At 37.3% G+C, this 16,388-nt stretch overlaps 1 protein-coding gene across 1 annotated transcript in view; it reads left to right on the plus strand.

Annotated features, from left to right (window-relative positions):
- col14a1a (collagen, type XIV, alpha 1a) overlaps positions 1 to 16,388 on the plus strand; it is a 123,252-nt gene that overhangs the window by 50,242 nt on the left and 56,622 nt on the right. The window contains exons 23-27 of the mRNA XM_053327605.1: positions 2,084 to 2,200; positions 5,996 to 6,142; positions 8,115 to 8,189; positions 10,752 to 10,891; positions 13,361 to 13,484. Of these exons, the coding sequence (XP_053183580.1) occupies positions 2,084 to 2,200; positions 5,996 to 6,142; positions 8,115 to 8,189; positions 10,752 to 10,891; positions 13,361 to 13,484 (603 nt within the window). The remainder of the gene's footprint in view (positions 1 to 2,083; positions 2,201 to 5,995; positions 6,143 to 8,114; positions 8,190 to 10,751; positions 10,892 to 13,360; positions 13,485 to 16,388) is intronic.

Here is a 16,388-nt window from a genome sequence, read left to right on the forward strand (position 1 = left end):
ACTCTGACCTTTGGATAATTAAAATGAGACACTACCCCACAGAATGATCAGTTACCTCTTCTCCCTATTGCACTTTTCACCTTTTCCTTTCTCCTTCTCTCTTTTACTGAATTAAAAAAATGTTTTCATGTTTTCTCATATGTTTCAAATATGGCTTTATATACAGTATTTACACTTTAGCAAACTCCATTTCACCTAAACATGTCTTCTTAGACTTGTATAAATTATTACTGCGGACAAAGTGGGGGCAAATATAATGATTAAGAATTTCCTCAAAAGAGGGAATAAAAAAGTTTGATACTAAAATGTACAACTCTATGAAATGAAAATATATACCCTCAAACCATTTAGTCGATATTTTTGACCACTTGGCATGCAACAGAGTACTGGATTATTAAACAAGTCTGTGCAAAACTTTGGAAATGGAAGCAAAATGTGACACTTCTCACTGATCTTGTACCTGCCATTTTGTCTATATGAATATACCGGAAGTAAACCTCCAGCCGAACACAGTGTTAACTTAAATGTACCTGTGTTCACCCACATGTGCTTATACACATGCTCACATATGTCCATATGACATGAACTTCCATGCATGCTACTTCCATGCATGTTGTCTCTCTGAGTGTATGAGTGAGGTTCATTGTATTTGCATGTTATTGAAAGGCATGATGTGTTGTTATATGCATTATTCACTAGTATTTAAAGTAAGGCACCTGCCATATGGTCCCAGCATAAAATAGCTATCTGCTCGCACAATAACCAAGCTCATTTCATACCATCAGCAAAATCTGTTAACAAGGGACAAAGAATGAGAGAGAGAGAAAGAAAGGAAAGACAGAGAGTAGCTCCTTAGAAAAAATGGAAATGGAAGCAAAATGTGACACTTCTCACTGATCTTGTACCTGCCATTTTGTCTATATGAATATACCGGAAGTAAACCTCCAGCCGAACACAGTGTTAACTTAAATGTACCTGTGTTCACCCACATGTGCTTATACACATGCTCACATATGTCCATATGACATGAACTTCCATGCATGCTACTTCCATGCATGTTGTCTCTCTGAGTGTATGAGTGAGGTTCATTGTATTTGCATGTTATTGAAAGGCATGATGTGTTGTTATATGCATTATTCACTAGTATTTAAAGTAAGGCACCTGCCATATGGTCCCAGCATAAAATAGCTATCTGCTCGCACAATAACCAAGCTCATTTCATACCATCAGCAAAATCTGTTAACAAGGGACAAAGAATGAGAGAGAGAGAAAGAAAGGAAAGACAGAGAGTAGCTCCTTAGAGATTTGCTTGCTTCCAGTACACTGGATACTCAGTACCAAACAAGCTCCACAGCTATTTACAGTGCTCATGGTGTTTTGCATTTTGCTGCATTGTGTCTCATTGTTTCTTCACAAGATAGTTAAACATTAAGCCTGATTAAAAAATCTACCCAACTTTAACTGGATTTCCATCATTCAAACTTTCAGTGGATAGTACATTAAATGTTTTTCTTTCAGCTGTCATTTTAGACAAGAAACGTTCTACTAAGTGCCACTTGACTGTTTGATGCATCATATAGGCTGTTTACTCATAAACATAACTTTAACCAACCTCCAGTCCTAATTCTGTCTGCTGACCTTTAAATGTAAAACCAAAAGATTACAAGCAAACCCAGTGAATGGATTACATTTTACACTATTGTCACCTCTCATTCAACACTCACTCAACCTTTTTAGTGATGTATTATATAAACTCTACATAAACTCTATATATTATGTCAAGATTGACTCACTAATGCTAAATGAATCACAGTGAAATCCTAAAAGAGAGACCTAAATGCATTAAATGCAAAGAAGCATAAATAACTGAAGTTGTACTGCTTTCATGTTTTTTTCCATTGAATTTAAAAAATATTCTCAAAAAACAATTCTAACACGTTTATGTGTCAATTGATAGATTTAGTATTCAATTGATTACCTCTGAGAAATGTGTCTGTACCCTAATATGATATGCAGTGAATGTAATCAGTGAGACTTCTTTGACTCTTTCTGTCATTTTTTTTGGCCATCTCTACCTCTCCAGTGTTCCTGGGTGTCTCTGGCTTGTCAACCTACCAGGTGCGTCCCAACAGCATGTGTGTCCAGTGGAAGCCTCTCCCACATGCTACATTATACAGAGTCTCCATACAGTCTACACTCAGTAAGTACATATAAATGAGTGTTTATGTTGTGCCTTCTCATGTGTTAAAGGTGGTGACGGTTAGTTCATTGTTTTTTTCGCTGCTTTTTTATTAGTTTTACATGTTGTTTGAGATAAGCAGCTCACACCAAACTCTAACATGATTGACTTTTGGTCCTGAATTCAAGTCAAGTGTAACATCAAATTGAATTGCCTGAATCCTATGCCTATATATATATAACTATAGTTTAAAAAAACAAAACACCAAGTGATTTCAGACAGAAGAGTCATTCAGAAAGAGTTTTGGGTTACAAGCAGTAGTCCTAGAACACCGCAAAGACACAGTCGACAGAAAGCTGTTCTCCTCATTCTCCTCACTCTCAATCATACCAACATGTTTAACCGTTTCACCTTGTGAGACACAAGGCAATTGCCAGCTAAGTGACTGGAATACGATTCAGTCAGTAAATTACAAATGTAATTAAGGTTCTGTGAATCCAGGATTTCCACCAGTCGGTATAAAGCACCCTAGTTGAGGTTGCTCAAGCATTTCAGTAAGTCTGGACCACAACCTGATTGCAAGAACTCAGTAGCAAGTGGGGTGGTTCCTTTACTTACATGTTTTTACCAGAGTTATGATTGATGGTGAATCACCTGGATTCAACTCTGAACTCTTAGTAAGTTTCCTTACAGATTTGCTGTCCTTGTAAAAATGTCTCCCACATTTATAATTAACACATAGACCACAGAGCTATGGACTCAGGACGTTGTGTCTTTGTGGGTGATGCATACAGGTATGTGTCATGTTTTGGTTTTGTGTATTAGTTATATATATAGCCTACCTTTTACAGTCATCTGGATACATATTGATATGAGCCACTGAGTAAAAAAGTGTTTTTATATTTCTGTCATCCTATTTGCATTGTAAAGGATATTTACTCATTCAAGTCTCTGTGTTTGCAGAAAGGCAGACAAGTATGATATGCATATGATCTCTCAGCCAGTAAACGACATGGGAGAAAACTGATTTTCTCATGTCATTTTGTCAGGAATAAGATTAATAAAGACAAGTAGGGTTTTTGGACAGCTCACTCAGTTAATAAATGTGAAAAAGGAGGCAGGGGGGAAAAAAAGAGTGAGGGTAGAAGGAGCTCTTATAAAGAAATCAATTTTAATCAAATCAATCAGTGAAAGACCAAAAATCCCATTCTCATCACTGTTATATTTTATATATAAAAACTTTTCCAAAGCCATCACAGAATATGGTCTGTTTTGGAGCTGTTCTACTAACAATCTAACATTGAACAATTTCAAGTTCAATTTTTATTTTCATTAGTCCTCAGAGGGCAATTGGTTGTGTTGCAGAGCTTTATATAAAACTTATATAAAAGTTATATGAAAATCAAAAAACATTTGACTGCATTATCAGTACTTTTCAAAGATACACTGAAAAGAAGTTTACAACTGTTTGTGTGTGTTTGTTTGCATTATGCAGCCAACTACTAGATTTCTGGTCAACCCTAACAATATGTGGTTTTATTTGGCGTAAGCACAAACCTGTTAACACTAGAATTTAGCTTATTCTTTTGGTTAGTCATCCCTCTGTGAGAAAACCTTTTGTCTGAGTTTATTTTTTAAATGTCAGTGTGTGTCAAAAGGTAACATAGGCAGCAGAGCTAAATGCAGCTATGTGTTTTCACTTACACTACCTGAGAGGATAATGGGTATGGGTACATGACAGTACAGGGTGGAAGTCTGCTGCTTTCAATTGATTTTAAAACCTGTAGCACTTGCATTAAAATTTAAAGGAAGGTACTGTAGCTTTGACACCAGTAGCTCTGCAGACAAAAAATGTGGCCTTCCTCATTAATTCCAGTGAGACGACTCTGTTGGTGCTGTAGGCGTGGATCATGTCACAGAGAGGTCTGGGAAAAAACACACTGGGTAGATGGTTTGTCTTCACTTCATCTGCCACATAATGAAACGTCACACAATGTTCAATAATGGGTCAGTCTGAATACCTTACAGTATCAGAATTAAGAAGGAATTTATTTATAATTTAAATAACTGTTTAATTTGTTGTATAAACCACTGTAAAAATAACTGACTAATAGACCATCTAAAGAGCTACTTCACTAAAGTAAAGGTGTTACATTAAAATAAAGATTAATGCATTCATCAGGATAAGTAGTATTATACTGTACATGCACTTTGTTTTGATAACTCCACGCACTTTAATGATACAGTATGATTTTTTTAAGATTTATTTTGGGCTTTATTTGCCTATATTTAAGAGAGTAACTGGCAGAGATGCCGACAGGAAACAGGGAGAGAGAGAGAGAGAGAGTAGAATGACCTGCATGAATAATCATACTGTATTGCCTGTATGGGTTTTGAAGATGTTTGAGAGTTTAAAAACTACTGATATTAACCTAAAAATATTGCAGAAATATATATCATTTAATACATTAATGGTATTCAATGACTCTTGATGTCTCTTTTGCTCCTATTAGACTGTGTAAACCAAGTTGTACATTAACCAAGATATACAGTAAAAAGACTTGCCAACACACGTTGAGTAATAACATTAATGATGACTCTGTTCCACTGCGGTCTGTCAGTAAGGTAACATGCACAGTATTAAGAAAATGACAGTGTGTACAGCTATCTATAACATGATTAGTTGCACCTCTTTGGCAAATGTGTATACAGTATCCTGTGTGAGCCTAAAACCGCTTCTACTCAAAGGAAACATAGACAGTAAGTGACATGTGTATACCTTTTACTGTTATAAAAAGACAGCAAAAAGTGTGAGGAAGATTTTTCACTTTCATTCCCCTCCTTTGTATTTATCTCTGTCTCTCCCTCCCTCCTGTGTGAGCACTGGCTGGATATTCTAGCCGGAGTTTAGAGATTTGGTTTAATCCATGCAGAGTCAACCAGCTGCTTAAACACCTTCTCAGTTGGAAAAGTGAAGCCTTTCAGTGACAGCTGTTTGCTTAAATTGTAATATCTACGGCTGTTTCCTGTGTGGAGGAGGAGCTAATTTGTCAGTCTCCAAGATGAGAGACACATAAAGAAATAGAATTAGACTAATGAAACTGACAGATGACAACTATTAATGTGTGTGTATGTGTGTGTTTGTGTGTGTGTGTGTTTCCAGTTTCCAGGCTGCCAACTTTCTCTGTTTTATGTGATGATGTTCCTCTACAGCTATCCAAAATAAACGCTAAAGTGGAAGTGTTTGCAGCTTGCAATCCAAAGGAAATTGAGAAAAGTAGAGAAATCAATAACATGATTAATTAATTTCCTTTCTCAGTGGATACAATATTGTTTTTGTACTGTTTTTTTAATTTCAGAACCATCTAATTATCTTTTATTTGGTGCTATGAGTAGACCTGTGAAAGTCTGCTGATCTACAAAAATGCAGATTGACCAAAGTGTCTAAATCCTATCTTCTGTTATCATGAAATAAAATAGTAATATTATTTCTACTGTTATTAAGTCATGGTTATTAAGTTATTTGTACATGCTGCATGTAGCATATTTAGGTGGAGGCAAGATGAGTTTGAATCTCCAGATGAGCTGAGTTTGTCTCTGCAGGTTACTGAGTGTCAGCCTTTATGTACCCTTCAGCAAGGTGTATTTCCACTGACTCATCCAGTAAAGCTAATTATTTTTCAACTCTGAAAGAATGTGATTATATTAATCGCCACCCATGTTTGAATGTGAATCAGAAAATAACTGAAAACGAAGCTTATGATGATCATTGGATCTTATTTTATTCTGAGGATTTTTTTTGTTTTCTACTTGCAGATGGCCAGAAGCAGGAAGTGAGCCTGGGAGGCGGGGCTTCCCGACAATGCTTCTATGACCTCACTCCCAGCAGCCAATACCAGAGCAGCGTTCAAACCCATATGCAGGAAATGGAGGGCCCTCCTGTCTCCATCACCGACATGACACGTATGTTGCAAACGTTTTATACATTGTTTATAATGTATATATGTATGATTATGTTCTCATCTATGCTTTTGCCCTCAGGACCTTTCGGTCAAGTGGAAGTTCTTTGAATAGCATCCCATTTATTTCAACTTATCAACATTTTTCGCTGATCTTCTTTATCTGAATTTTATACCCCTTTCTTCATTTTTGCTGATTATACTGTACTTCAGTCTGTCTTCATGTGTCTTTTTCTCCATCTGCTCCATCTGTTTAACCTCTTCAACTGTCCCTTCTAGGTAGATAGATGGATATCACTGATTCCCCAACAAATGTTCATCCACATGTTGACAGCTGTGCATGAGATTTAGTAAGAAGGTTTACAACTTGGCATCAGCAGTAGTTGCTGGTTCAGTCGTTGGTGGAAGAAGTATTAAGTACAAGTAGTAAAACCACCACTTAAACATACTCCATTTCTAATAGCCTCACATTTAAAATTTTACTTCAGAAGGTACATGTGTATTATCAGGAAACTATGCCTATGAATCACAAGTAAATGTACTCATTATGTGGAAAAGGGCTGCAACTAACTAAACTAACTTATTTTCATTATTGATGAATCTGTTGTTTGTTTCCCAAAGCCCAAGATGCAACTAAATGGTTTTGCTTTGAGCCAACCAGCAGTCCATAACACAACGAAAATCATCAAAAAGGGAGAAAGAAATTGTCATGATTAAGAAGCTGGAACCAGAGGATTTTATAATTTTTACCTAAAAAAACCCAAACTCAGTAGTCATTATTTGATCATCAGAATATTTAGTCTATTTGGCAATTAATTATGTTGATTGATCGAATAATTGATTCAGCGACTAACTAATGCAGAATGTTATTATTATAAGGGTATTACATTATAGGGTCATTATTAACACTAGGACCACCAACATTCGAACACCCCCTTTAAATGCATCAATATGTAAGTATTAATGATGAAGCTGGTTCTGTAACAGTACATCATTTCATAAGATGTTCAGCTAACTGTAGCTGTCACTCAACGGTAGTGGAGTAACAAATACAATAATTAAGTAGCATAAAAAGGAAATCTTAAACAAATTACTTCAAAACTGTACAGTAAGTATCGTGTTTGTATTTACCTTCAAATTTATACAATCTGTCTGTGACTTCACAAAGGTCATTTAATTAATCATAGACAAAGAAATTACATTAATAACTGTAATGAGGTGGTTCTCTACTGCTCAATGACATTTGCCACCACGCACGTTTACAAATTATCACCTTTGTGATCAAAAAGTTACTTTGCGTTAGGGTGAAGAAATGTATTTAATGTCATACGTGCCCCTTCTGTTGGCAGTTGCTGATGTCTCCAGCATGATTTACTTGCTGTAGTCCGGTTTGACAGAACCCATTGCTTTGTGCAAAGTATTTGGCTCTGCACTGACGCAAAACTCAACCTGGGGCTGTTTTTTAGGGTAAAAAAACAGCCTGTGGTCAGACTGATGCTAGATTAATGAAAATACTTTTGCTGTCCCCAACTTATAGAAGGAACAGAGAAGAGACATACAATAAGGCAGTAGAATGATGTACTGTCAGACTGCTGTGTGACTGTTAACTGATGGAGAGAAAGATAGACAGAACAAAACAGAGCAGCTGGATTGCTTGTGCACCTTTAGGTTGTAAATACGGATTGCACTAGAAATCTTTCCCTTGTAAAGGTCTAGAGCTCAGCTGTCAGAGGCAGGAGGAGGATTACAAAACTTACAGCTTAATAAGAACAAGCTGCTGCTGTCTTTCATTGACAGCTTATTATTGACTTTGTATGTGTGTGTGTGTCTGTGTGTGTGTGTGTGTGTGGGGGGGGGGGAGATAAACATGATGCTGGTCCCACTTGTCACTGCCACAATGATCGATGACCTTGTCTTTTCTTGTTTGTGTGTGTGTGTGTGTGTGTGTGTGTGTGTGTGTGTGTCGGTATGTCCAGTGCCAGCACCCACTCAGGCTCCGACTGAACCCCCTGTCACAGAGCCCCCTCCCACCGTCCCACCTGCTAAAGAAGGTGAGCAAGCAGCTAAACACAAACATACACACTCTTATCTTATTCATTTCTAATGTTGTAGGTAATCTTTGTAGTGCTATGATTACTTCTCGTTGTAACATGACATCAAAATGTATCATTTGATGAGATTAGTAATAACTTGTTGCAACAGATGCTTACAGTATCTGTCACGTCAGTGATTAATGAGGTCAGCATATCCGAAAAGTCAAGTTAAGTGGATTTGTGATTTGAATGTCATTTTTACCAATTTTGGTTGTTTATTTTGGTTGTTGTATATTGTATACAGTATCTGTATATCTGTATATCATTTTTAATATTTCTAGTTTATTTACACTTATATTTTGTTTCATAAAACACAAACAAAACAGCAAAAAAAAGTAAAGTTGTAATGCAGGCTATTATTTTATTTATGAGTTATTAAGTTGTTGCATTTACAAACTTGTTGTGATATTGGAACAGAGTGTGTACTTGCAGAAACCTCATATGAAATGACTTTGATTAGGAAAAGCAGTAAATTTCCTTCTAGCAGTAACCTAGAAGGAAATTTAGGGATTTGGGGGGTTCTATAACCAAATCAGGGATCGTGACTTGAAAGGTAAGCAAGGAGGAAAAGTCAAGACACACTTAAGTCTCACACAGTAGGCTGTGAGATGTGTACTTTATTCCACAATGAATTTATTGTGTGAACCACACACAGGCCACTGTGGGCTGCAGTTGATGCCAAAATAAAGAAAGGCTACTCTAATGCTGGTTTATTAGCTTTTTAAGTCAGACCTGATCAGTGCTGCCCATCTTCAGTACGGTTTCTGCTTAGTCCCAAAACACTCCAACCACTAACCGCGCACCTGTGATTGACAGCTGACATGGCAGGTTTAACAACCCATTCATAACTACAATATGTATGTGTTGGCTACTCAATCTAAAACAATAACAAACTATAAAATCATCTAAAAGTCTGTTAACAGCAATATGATATGAACGTAATTACATAAGTTCATAAAATATTATAGATCATTGAACATTTTCATGCAAAAACGGAAGATCCAACCCTAAAAGCAAAGAGAGAGGCTGTGCATGAGGGACATGTGATACACACTTTTTACTTGTACTTCATGGGCTACTTCAAGTGATTTCTTTGTGCATTGCAAGTTAATAGAGGGGTTATTTTGTATAATTAATTTGATTTGCTAACTGTAGGATTAGCTGTCTTTTATTGTCTGTATGTCAAGCCTCACGTGACTGTGAGCCTGACAAAGACCCACGCAGGTTAACACATTGAATTAGTAAAAGCTTGGGAGCTTGCCAATTTCAGTGTGGGACAGCCTCTCCTTTTCCTTTTATCAAACATTTTCATCATAATGACTAAATGCTTGACTCAAAACCTCAATTAATTGCAATTTAAACCAAGAACAAGAAAATTACTCATGAGAAAAGACAGGCAATATATTCTCACTGTAGAGGATTTTTCCGAATGGCCTGACACGCCTTGGAAGATTAGGAACAAAGGTTCACAGTCCGACCCTTCACCTCTTACACCGATGATCCTCCTCCTCTGTTCCCATCTGATGGGCTCAGGTAAAAGGTTGACCTGCAACACAAACTCCACAGACATGATCTGACACACCTGCTGAGCCTGTCCGTAAGCATTTCTGTTGTGTCTGACCTTTGTCAGACCGGTGCCTCCGTCTGTAATGACAGGCAACCTTTACTCGGGACTGAACAACAACTAAAAAAAGAGAGGAAAGTGTACCTGTAAGAGGGAGAGAAAAAGCATCAACAAGAGAAAAAGTGTAAAACAAAGAACATGTAGAGGGGACTGAAAGAGACAAATGGAGAGACAGACACAAAGGTAGCCACAGTACAGACAGAAAGACATAAGAAAAAGACATCCAGTATAAAAGCAGAGACAGAGAGGATGATAGAAAGAGGAGAGAGTGATCAAGACAGAGCATAAAACAGACAGAAGAGACAATAAAAAAGTCTCATCACAGCTTTCAGTCAAGTTAAACCATGTAGTCAAAAGATTCTGCAGCTGACCTTTCACTTGACATTTGAGAGCATGAGAGCACCCACAGTAAATAATATATATTCAACACCTTTCCTTTAAGAAAAATAGTAACACCACTTCATTTTCTCTTCTCTTCTTTTACAGTTTTTTTTCTGGGCTTTTATAGCAGTTGAATGGGGTTTGGGATGTAATAAAAAACTGGAGTTTGAAAAGTCGTTAAAACCACAAAACAACTTTACAGTGGCACAAATAAGGCTACTGAGAGTCATTGAGAAGGATGAAAGCAAAGGGAAAAGTCACTCCTTGACCAGGAATATGGATAGGGAGCTAATAAAAAGGGGGGAAAAAGTACACAAATATATTTGATATATGGTAAGCATATTTTTTAGGCTAGAAAAAAATATTTTGAAACTCTGACTTGGAAAGTGTGCACTCAGACAGCTAGTTAACATTTAACATTTAACTTGTGTTTTGTCTTATACTGACCTTCATTCTGTATGAAATTACTTTTTTTAAATGCAGAGACAAATCTGTCTGTCTGTCGTTCTGTGTAGTGTGTAAGGAGGCAAAGGCTGACCTGGCATTCCTGGTCGATGGTTCTTGGTCCATCGGAGACGATAACTTCATGAAGATTACACGTTTCCTCTACAGCACCATGGGATCACTGGATCTGATTGGACCAGATGGCACCCAGGTCAGCTCACCTCAGATTGAATTTTGAGCCTCAAGGAAGAAGATGTTCAATAAATTTTACTTGTATAATCTAACTTTTGCCCCGTTTTCCCAAATGCATGATTACTTGGGGAAAGATTTCTGAATTCAAAATGTCTTGCAGTCCTCTGTAGATCTGAATAATGTTACAGTGAGTCTTCCTGGAGTTTAAGTATTCAAATTTATGACTGCCAGTGGTTCTTGTGTTAAGTCTACATGTCTGTGTCTAGTGAAAATGAATATATATGCCCTTTATGCAGTGCTATAATATAAGTTAGACCACAAAAATACAAATGTGCTGTAGGCTTTTGATTTTTTATTGGCTTTCTTTGTAATTGATTCTCTTTGTTATGGCATTTTCCTCCTGAAAAATGCATGCTCATGCGAAACAGAATAGAAAGCAGATGTCTGGGGTCTAGCCAAAAGTATCCACACTTAAAACCATAATAATGATGAAATAAAAAAATATATATCATTGTGTAATCTGTGGCTCTAGATTATACTATGTATTTTATTTTCAAATTTTTGTGGGATTATCCCCCAAGAGAGAAAGATTACAAACCCCACACAGGATCTGCAGTGGTATGCATACTTTACAGACTTGCTGACTTGCAATGCACGACACACTTTCAAACAAACAGTAAATTTACACATAATGACCCATTGTCCAGCATAAGCTGCAAACCATTTCATCTTCTACTTCTGCACAAAAGTTTCACATTTTTGTCTAAAAACTAGATTTTTATTCAGTAGATCTTTGATAAAATTCAGACAGAAATGGACGTTCTTCAGATATGCTAAAAATAGTATTGCTCAAACCAAACTGCTCTCCCCCTTATCAGAATTTTGGATACTCTGAATGTACCCCTTGTCCTTTTGAACTATCTGGGTTTGGCTCATTTACTATTTAAGGAGGGCTGCTGCTGTTAGTTTTAATTGATTCTGGAAGGATGCTTTGGAGCACAATTTCACCCAATTTTCTGTGACTATCCCCTGAGAAATCAGCATGACCACCCCTAGTGAGACAGTTTTTACTTTCTGTAAGTACTTTTTTTTTGTTCTTGCTGAACAGCATTCGATCAGCAGCTCTGCTCATTTGCTACCACTTTGTTCTGTGCCTGAAAACATTACTTTTCTGGCAGTAATGGTACTCTTGATAACTTAGTCTGGAAGCATTAAAAGTTGGTTCAAATATCAAGTGGATCAAGCACCATTGCCTTAAGGGTATGAGAATAATACTGGAATATGCTATTATCTTGATTCTTAGTATAAAAACCACCATGGGGAATACTTTGTATCATGTTGCCACAGTTAATTCTACCATCATGACTGCCTCAGAGTGTTTCTCATATATCAGGTTCATCAATAGTAATACCAGGCTGTGACTTGGGGCAGTAGCTCCCTATTGTCTTTTTGCTCCTTCCTTGCTAAACCATGTCAGCAGAGCTCAGCTGGTTAATTTGTCACACTGTAGAGGTGCTTGCTAAACCGTTCTTTCATTTGTGTAATTTGTGTAATGTTAAACAGTTTGCTACCCTCACTGTGCCCCATGACCCTCTGGCAGTAGGCGACCAGAAGCAAAACACTGGCTGTAATGTGAGAGAGTTGGCTGTACAGTAAATAGAAAGTTGGCTGGTAAATATAGGCTTCACTGAGCCAACAACAGCACCATTAGCAGTCTGGAGGTAATGATAGTTGTTCACCCCTCTTAGAGTAAAGCAATTAGATTGATTATAGCTCCGAGTTTGGATGTATACATTTCAATGTGTTTTCATCTACCGTCTTGCATAAAATAAGGCTGTAATATTCCTATTTGACCTATATGAACATTTACTTTATATGCTCAGTATAAAAAGTATTTAGACCACCAGCAGTGACCAAGTGAAAAAGGTGTAATCTGTGACATCACTGGTTTCACCCATTAAACCTCAGAGGTTAAACAATGAAAATGTTATCATTTGACTTCTTGTGTGTCATGCACGACTCAACTTTTACATTTGTACAGTATTCACTTTGTGGGGTTGTTAAAGCATGCTTAATTTATATAATTAAAGTATTTCCTTTAGCAAACAAAGACAGCATCTGTTTTATACTGCTGGCGCGGAATAAATACAGAATGCAGAAATTGCAGGTGATAATGAGATAAATATTAGATTTCTGTAACCAAAGCAGTCATTTGGCTTCATAACACTTAGATTATAAAACATTAGCTAGTAATTTGGCTTCTTGTGTTTTGCATTGGAGGAAGTTTAAACAAACCTGCGTACACAAATGTAGAAACACATTTCGGTTGTATTATAACCGAGATGAGTTTGAGCGAAAGATGATTGAAAAATATATTAAGCCTGAAACATTGTTGGTTCAGAGAAATGTGAATTTAACTTTTTATCATCTGATTTAATCTTTTTTTCACCTTTCTGTCACCTTTCTGTCTGTCTCTTCTTCTCTCCAGGTGGCCATTGCTCAGTTCAGTGATGATGCCCGGACAGAATTCCAGCTGAGTTCCCATGGCAACAAGGAAGCGCTGCTGGAGGCTATTCAGAAGATCAGATATAAAGGAGGAAACACTAAGACAGGTCAGAGCCGTAGTTAAAGTTACAGTATGAGTAGGATCCATCTAGTAATAGTTTACTCAGTGCAACAAGCTACTTTAAGATATTAGTTTAGTACCACAGTGTAAATCTACCACAACCAGTTCCCACTACATGGCCCATTAGCAGCTGTCCTGAATCTTTCAATGTAATTAGATGGTTTTCCTCGGCAATTGGAATTTCCCTGAACACTTGAGTTGAAACTGAAATTTGAGGGTTTTTTTAATTATTATTTTGCTCAGAAATTGCAATATAATTAAAAAACCCCAAACAAAACAAAACTACTAGCTATAAAGAGTCATATGTAATCACTTCCTTCAATAAAAAAGCATACTGCACCTCACAGAAACAGCTATGTTTCAGTGCTGGTTTTAAATTTATTTTCTGAACATAATGGACTCAGTGACATTAAACAGAAAATACTGTACTTAAAGCAATGATTCGGCGTAATTTCGACCTAGCATCATATGCACCATGAGGTCTATCGATTTATGAGTAAAGACCTTATTTGTACTACTGTAGAAGTTTGATAACAATCCTGACATTATTAGTGGGGTAGTTTACGAGATACACTGGTGGTCCCGTTAGCGCCTGTACTAAGCCATTCGGCTGATGGCTCTAACTCCACTATTTTCTGACCAAATGAAAATGAACGGCTGAGGGGGTGTTTAGATAGACCTCATGGTGCATATGACGCTAGGTCGAAATTATGCCGAACCATCGCTTTAAATTCCATTTACAAGCCTTTATTTAATAAACTTTCACCTCAACATTAGCACCAAATAAAATGGGTCAATAATGCAGTTAAATTAAATCCATTAACATAAAAATACTGTTTCCTTTACAAAGTATCCGTTTTTATGTGTCAGGTAGATTATGTCCATCTTTGCTGTCTGAAAAATGCATCAACTTGTATTCCTCTGACTAACCGAATGAAAACCAAAGGCATTTGGGAATTGTTTTACACGGTCTATGGCAGTCATTTTTGGCAGGTGAGGTTTGTCCATCTTCCACCTGAATGCGTGCCTGAATCCTTGCTGAATGCTCGCTGTGATGATGTACATTACCATGACACAAAATGCGACAGTTGGTCCAAATCAGAAGCGCTCCGTTGATTTGGCAATTTCATTTCATTTCATTTCTCAATCCCAAAATCGCAATTTACTGGAGGGACTGATAAGCAAAAACTCCTGGGCAGCTAGTAATGGGCTTTGTGGTGAAAATGTTTCCAAGGTCAAGATCAAACTTTTAATCTCACTTTACCACGACCAATCTTCACAAGAAAACTTAAAAGAAAGCATTCTGTGAAATGTGCAATATCTTTTTGAAAAGGCTACTTTTCCTCAATTGCAGGACACTTGTTAAAAGTAGCACACACTGCAGAGATGAAAGACTTTAATTTAGGGTCAGAATAAATAACAAGCAGTTTGGGGATGTGAAGTTGTTGTAGCATTCTTGTGAAAGTGTCCAGCTGTGCTAGTAAGCGCAAGGTGAATGCCAGTAACCTCGATGCATTAATGTGGCTTTACAAGTAATGCTGGTTGTTCGGAGCACTTTAACACTCTTAAAGTCTGGGTCATGGCTCACTGTCTGCTCAGAGAAATTGTGTCCTTGAGCTTTTCTATCAGCTCCAGGGCTGATCACACATCATTTATTCTCTTTCTATCCATTTATCCCTACCTAACCCTTTTACTCCTCCTCTCTTTTCTACTTTTCTTTCCTCCTCTACACTGTTTACAACCTCAACCCCCTGCTGTCCTCCCTGCCTCTGTTCTACTTCTTGTTTTCTCTTTCTTCTCTTTTCTTCCTCTTTTCTTCTCATCCTGTCATCATTCCTTCTTTTTGTCCCTTGTTTTTTTAGATCCTACTTTCTCTCATCTTCAGCTTCCTCCTCTCGCTCTGTCCCAGTACTATTTTTCTTCATCCATTACTTTTTTTTCTCCCAAAGTCCTTTCTCTCGCATCCTTCCCTTTTCTCTGCATTACCCACTGTACCCACTTTCTTATGGTTTAACAGGTAGGAACAGCGGATGTTTTAGCTGGCAGGGCACTGTATTTGTGTGTGCGTGTGTGTTTGAGTGTGCGTGTGTGCTTGGGTTTGTGCGTGCGAACGCATATGTATGGACTACAGCAGAACAGAAAATAAACCATGAAATTTCATCTTCCCTGCACAAAGAGAAGGATGAGGCAGCCAGCTCTCACAAGGTTAAGGAAATGTTCACAGACTCACAATTTCTCTCTTTTCTCCTTCTCCCCCCACACACATACACATACACATACACATAGAGCACACTATCCTCAGCGTAGAATGAATCCTCTTCTTTTCCAAAGCATAATTCCCATTCTTCACTACTTCCTTATTTACATACCATATAGGCTACTGATATTTTAGTTTATGTAAGAGTTCCATTATTTTTTCATATTCATCATTTATAGATATGTTTGTGTTCTTGTAGTCATTATCTTCCTGACCTATTTAATGAAGCTATTTCCATGATTTACTATTTTCTGAATGCTAATATGTTACAGAATATAATATATAGTAACACTGTTAAACAAACTGTATTATATACTTATGGAGACTGTGCCTAAACCTCCTTACTTACATAGTACTCCTCTGGTCTGTTGAGAGGTGGCTTTCAGGACTGAGGCTTACATTACAACCCTAAACTCTTTTTCACCCTCCAAACCCAAACTATGTCTCCCTCCACCCAAACTCTCCTCAGTCAGGGCCCCTCACTATGTGTAAATCCCCCAAAGCCCTCAAATAAATGACTGAGGGTTGCTGTCTCTTTAGCCCTTAGCCTCTGGCAGCTGTATCTGTTTGGAAGCAACCGCTAGCCAACAAAAAACCCCACAGCTTTAATGCCTTTTTTATATTATTAATTTT

The sequence above is a fragment of the Scomber japonicus genome, chromosome 10 (assembly GCF_027409825.1).
Source record: "Scomber japonicus isolate fScoJap1 chromosome 10, fScoJap1.pri, whole genome shotgun sequence".
Taxonomy (NCBI): Eukaryota; Metazoa; Chordata; class Actinopteri; order Scombriformes; family Scombridae; genus Scomber; species Scomber japonicus.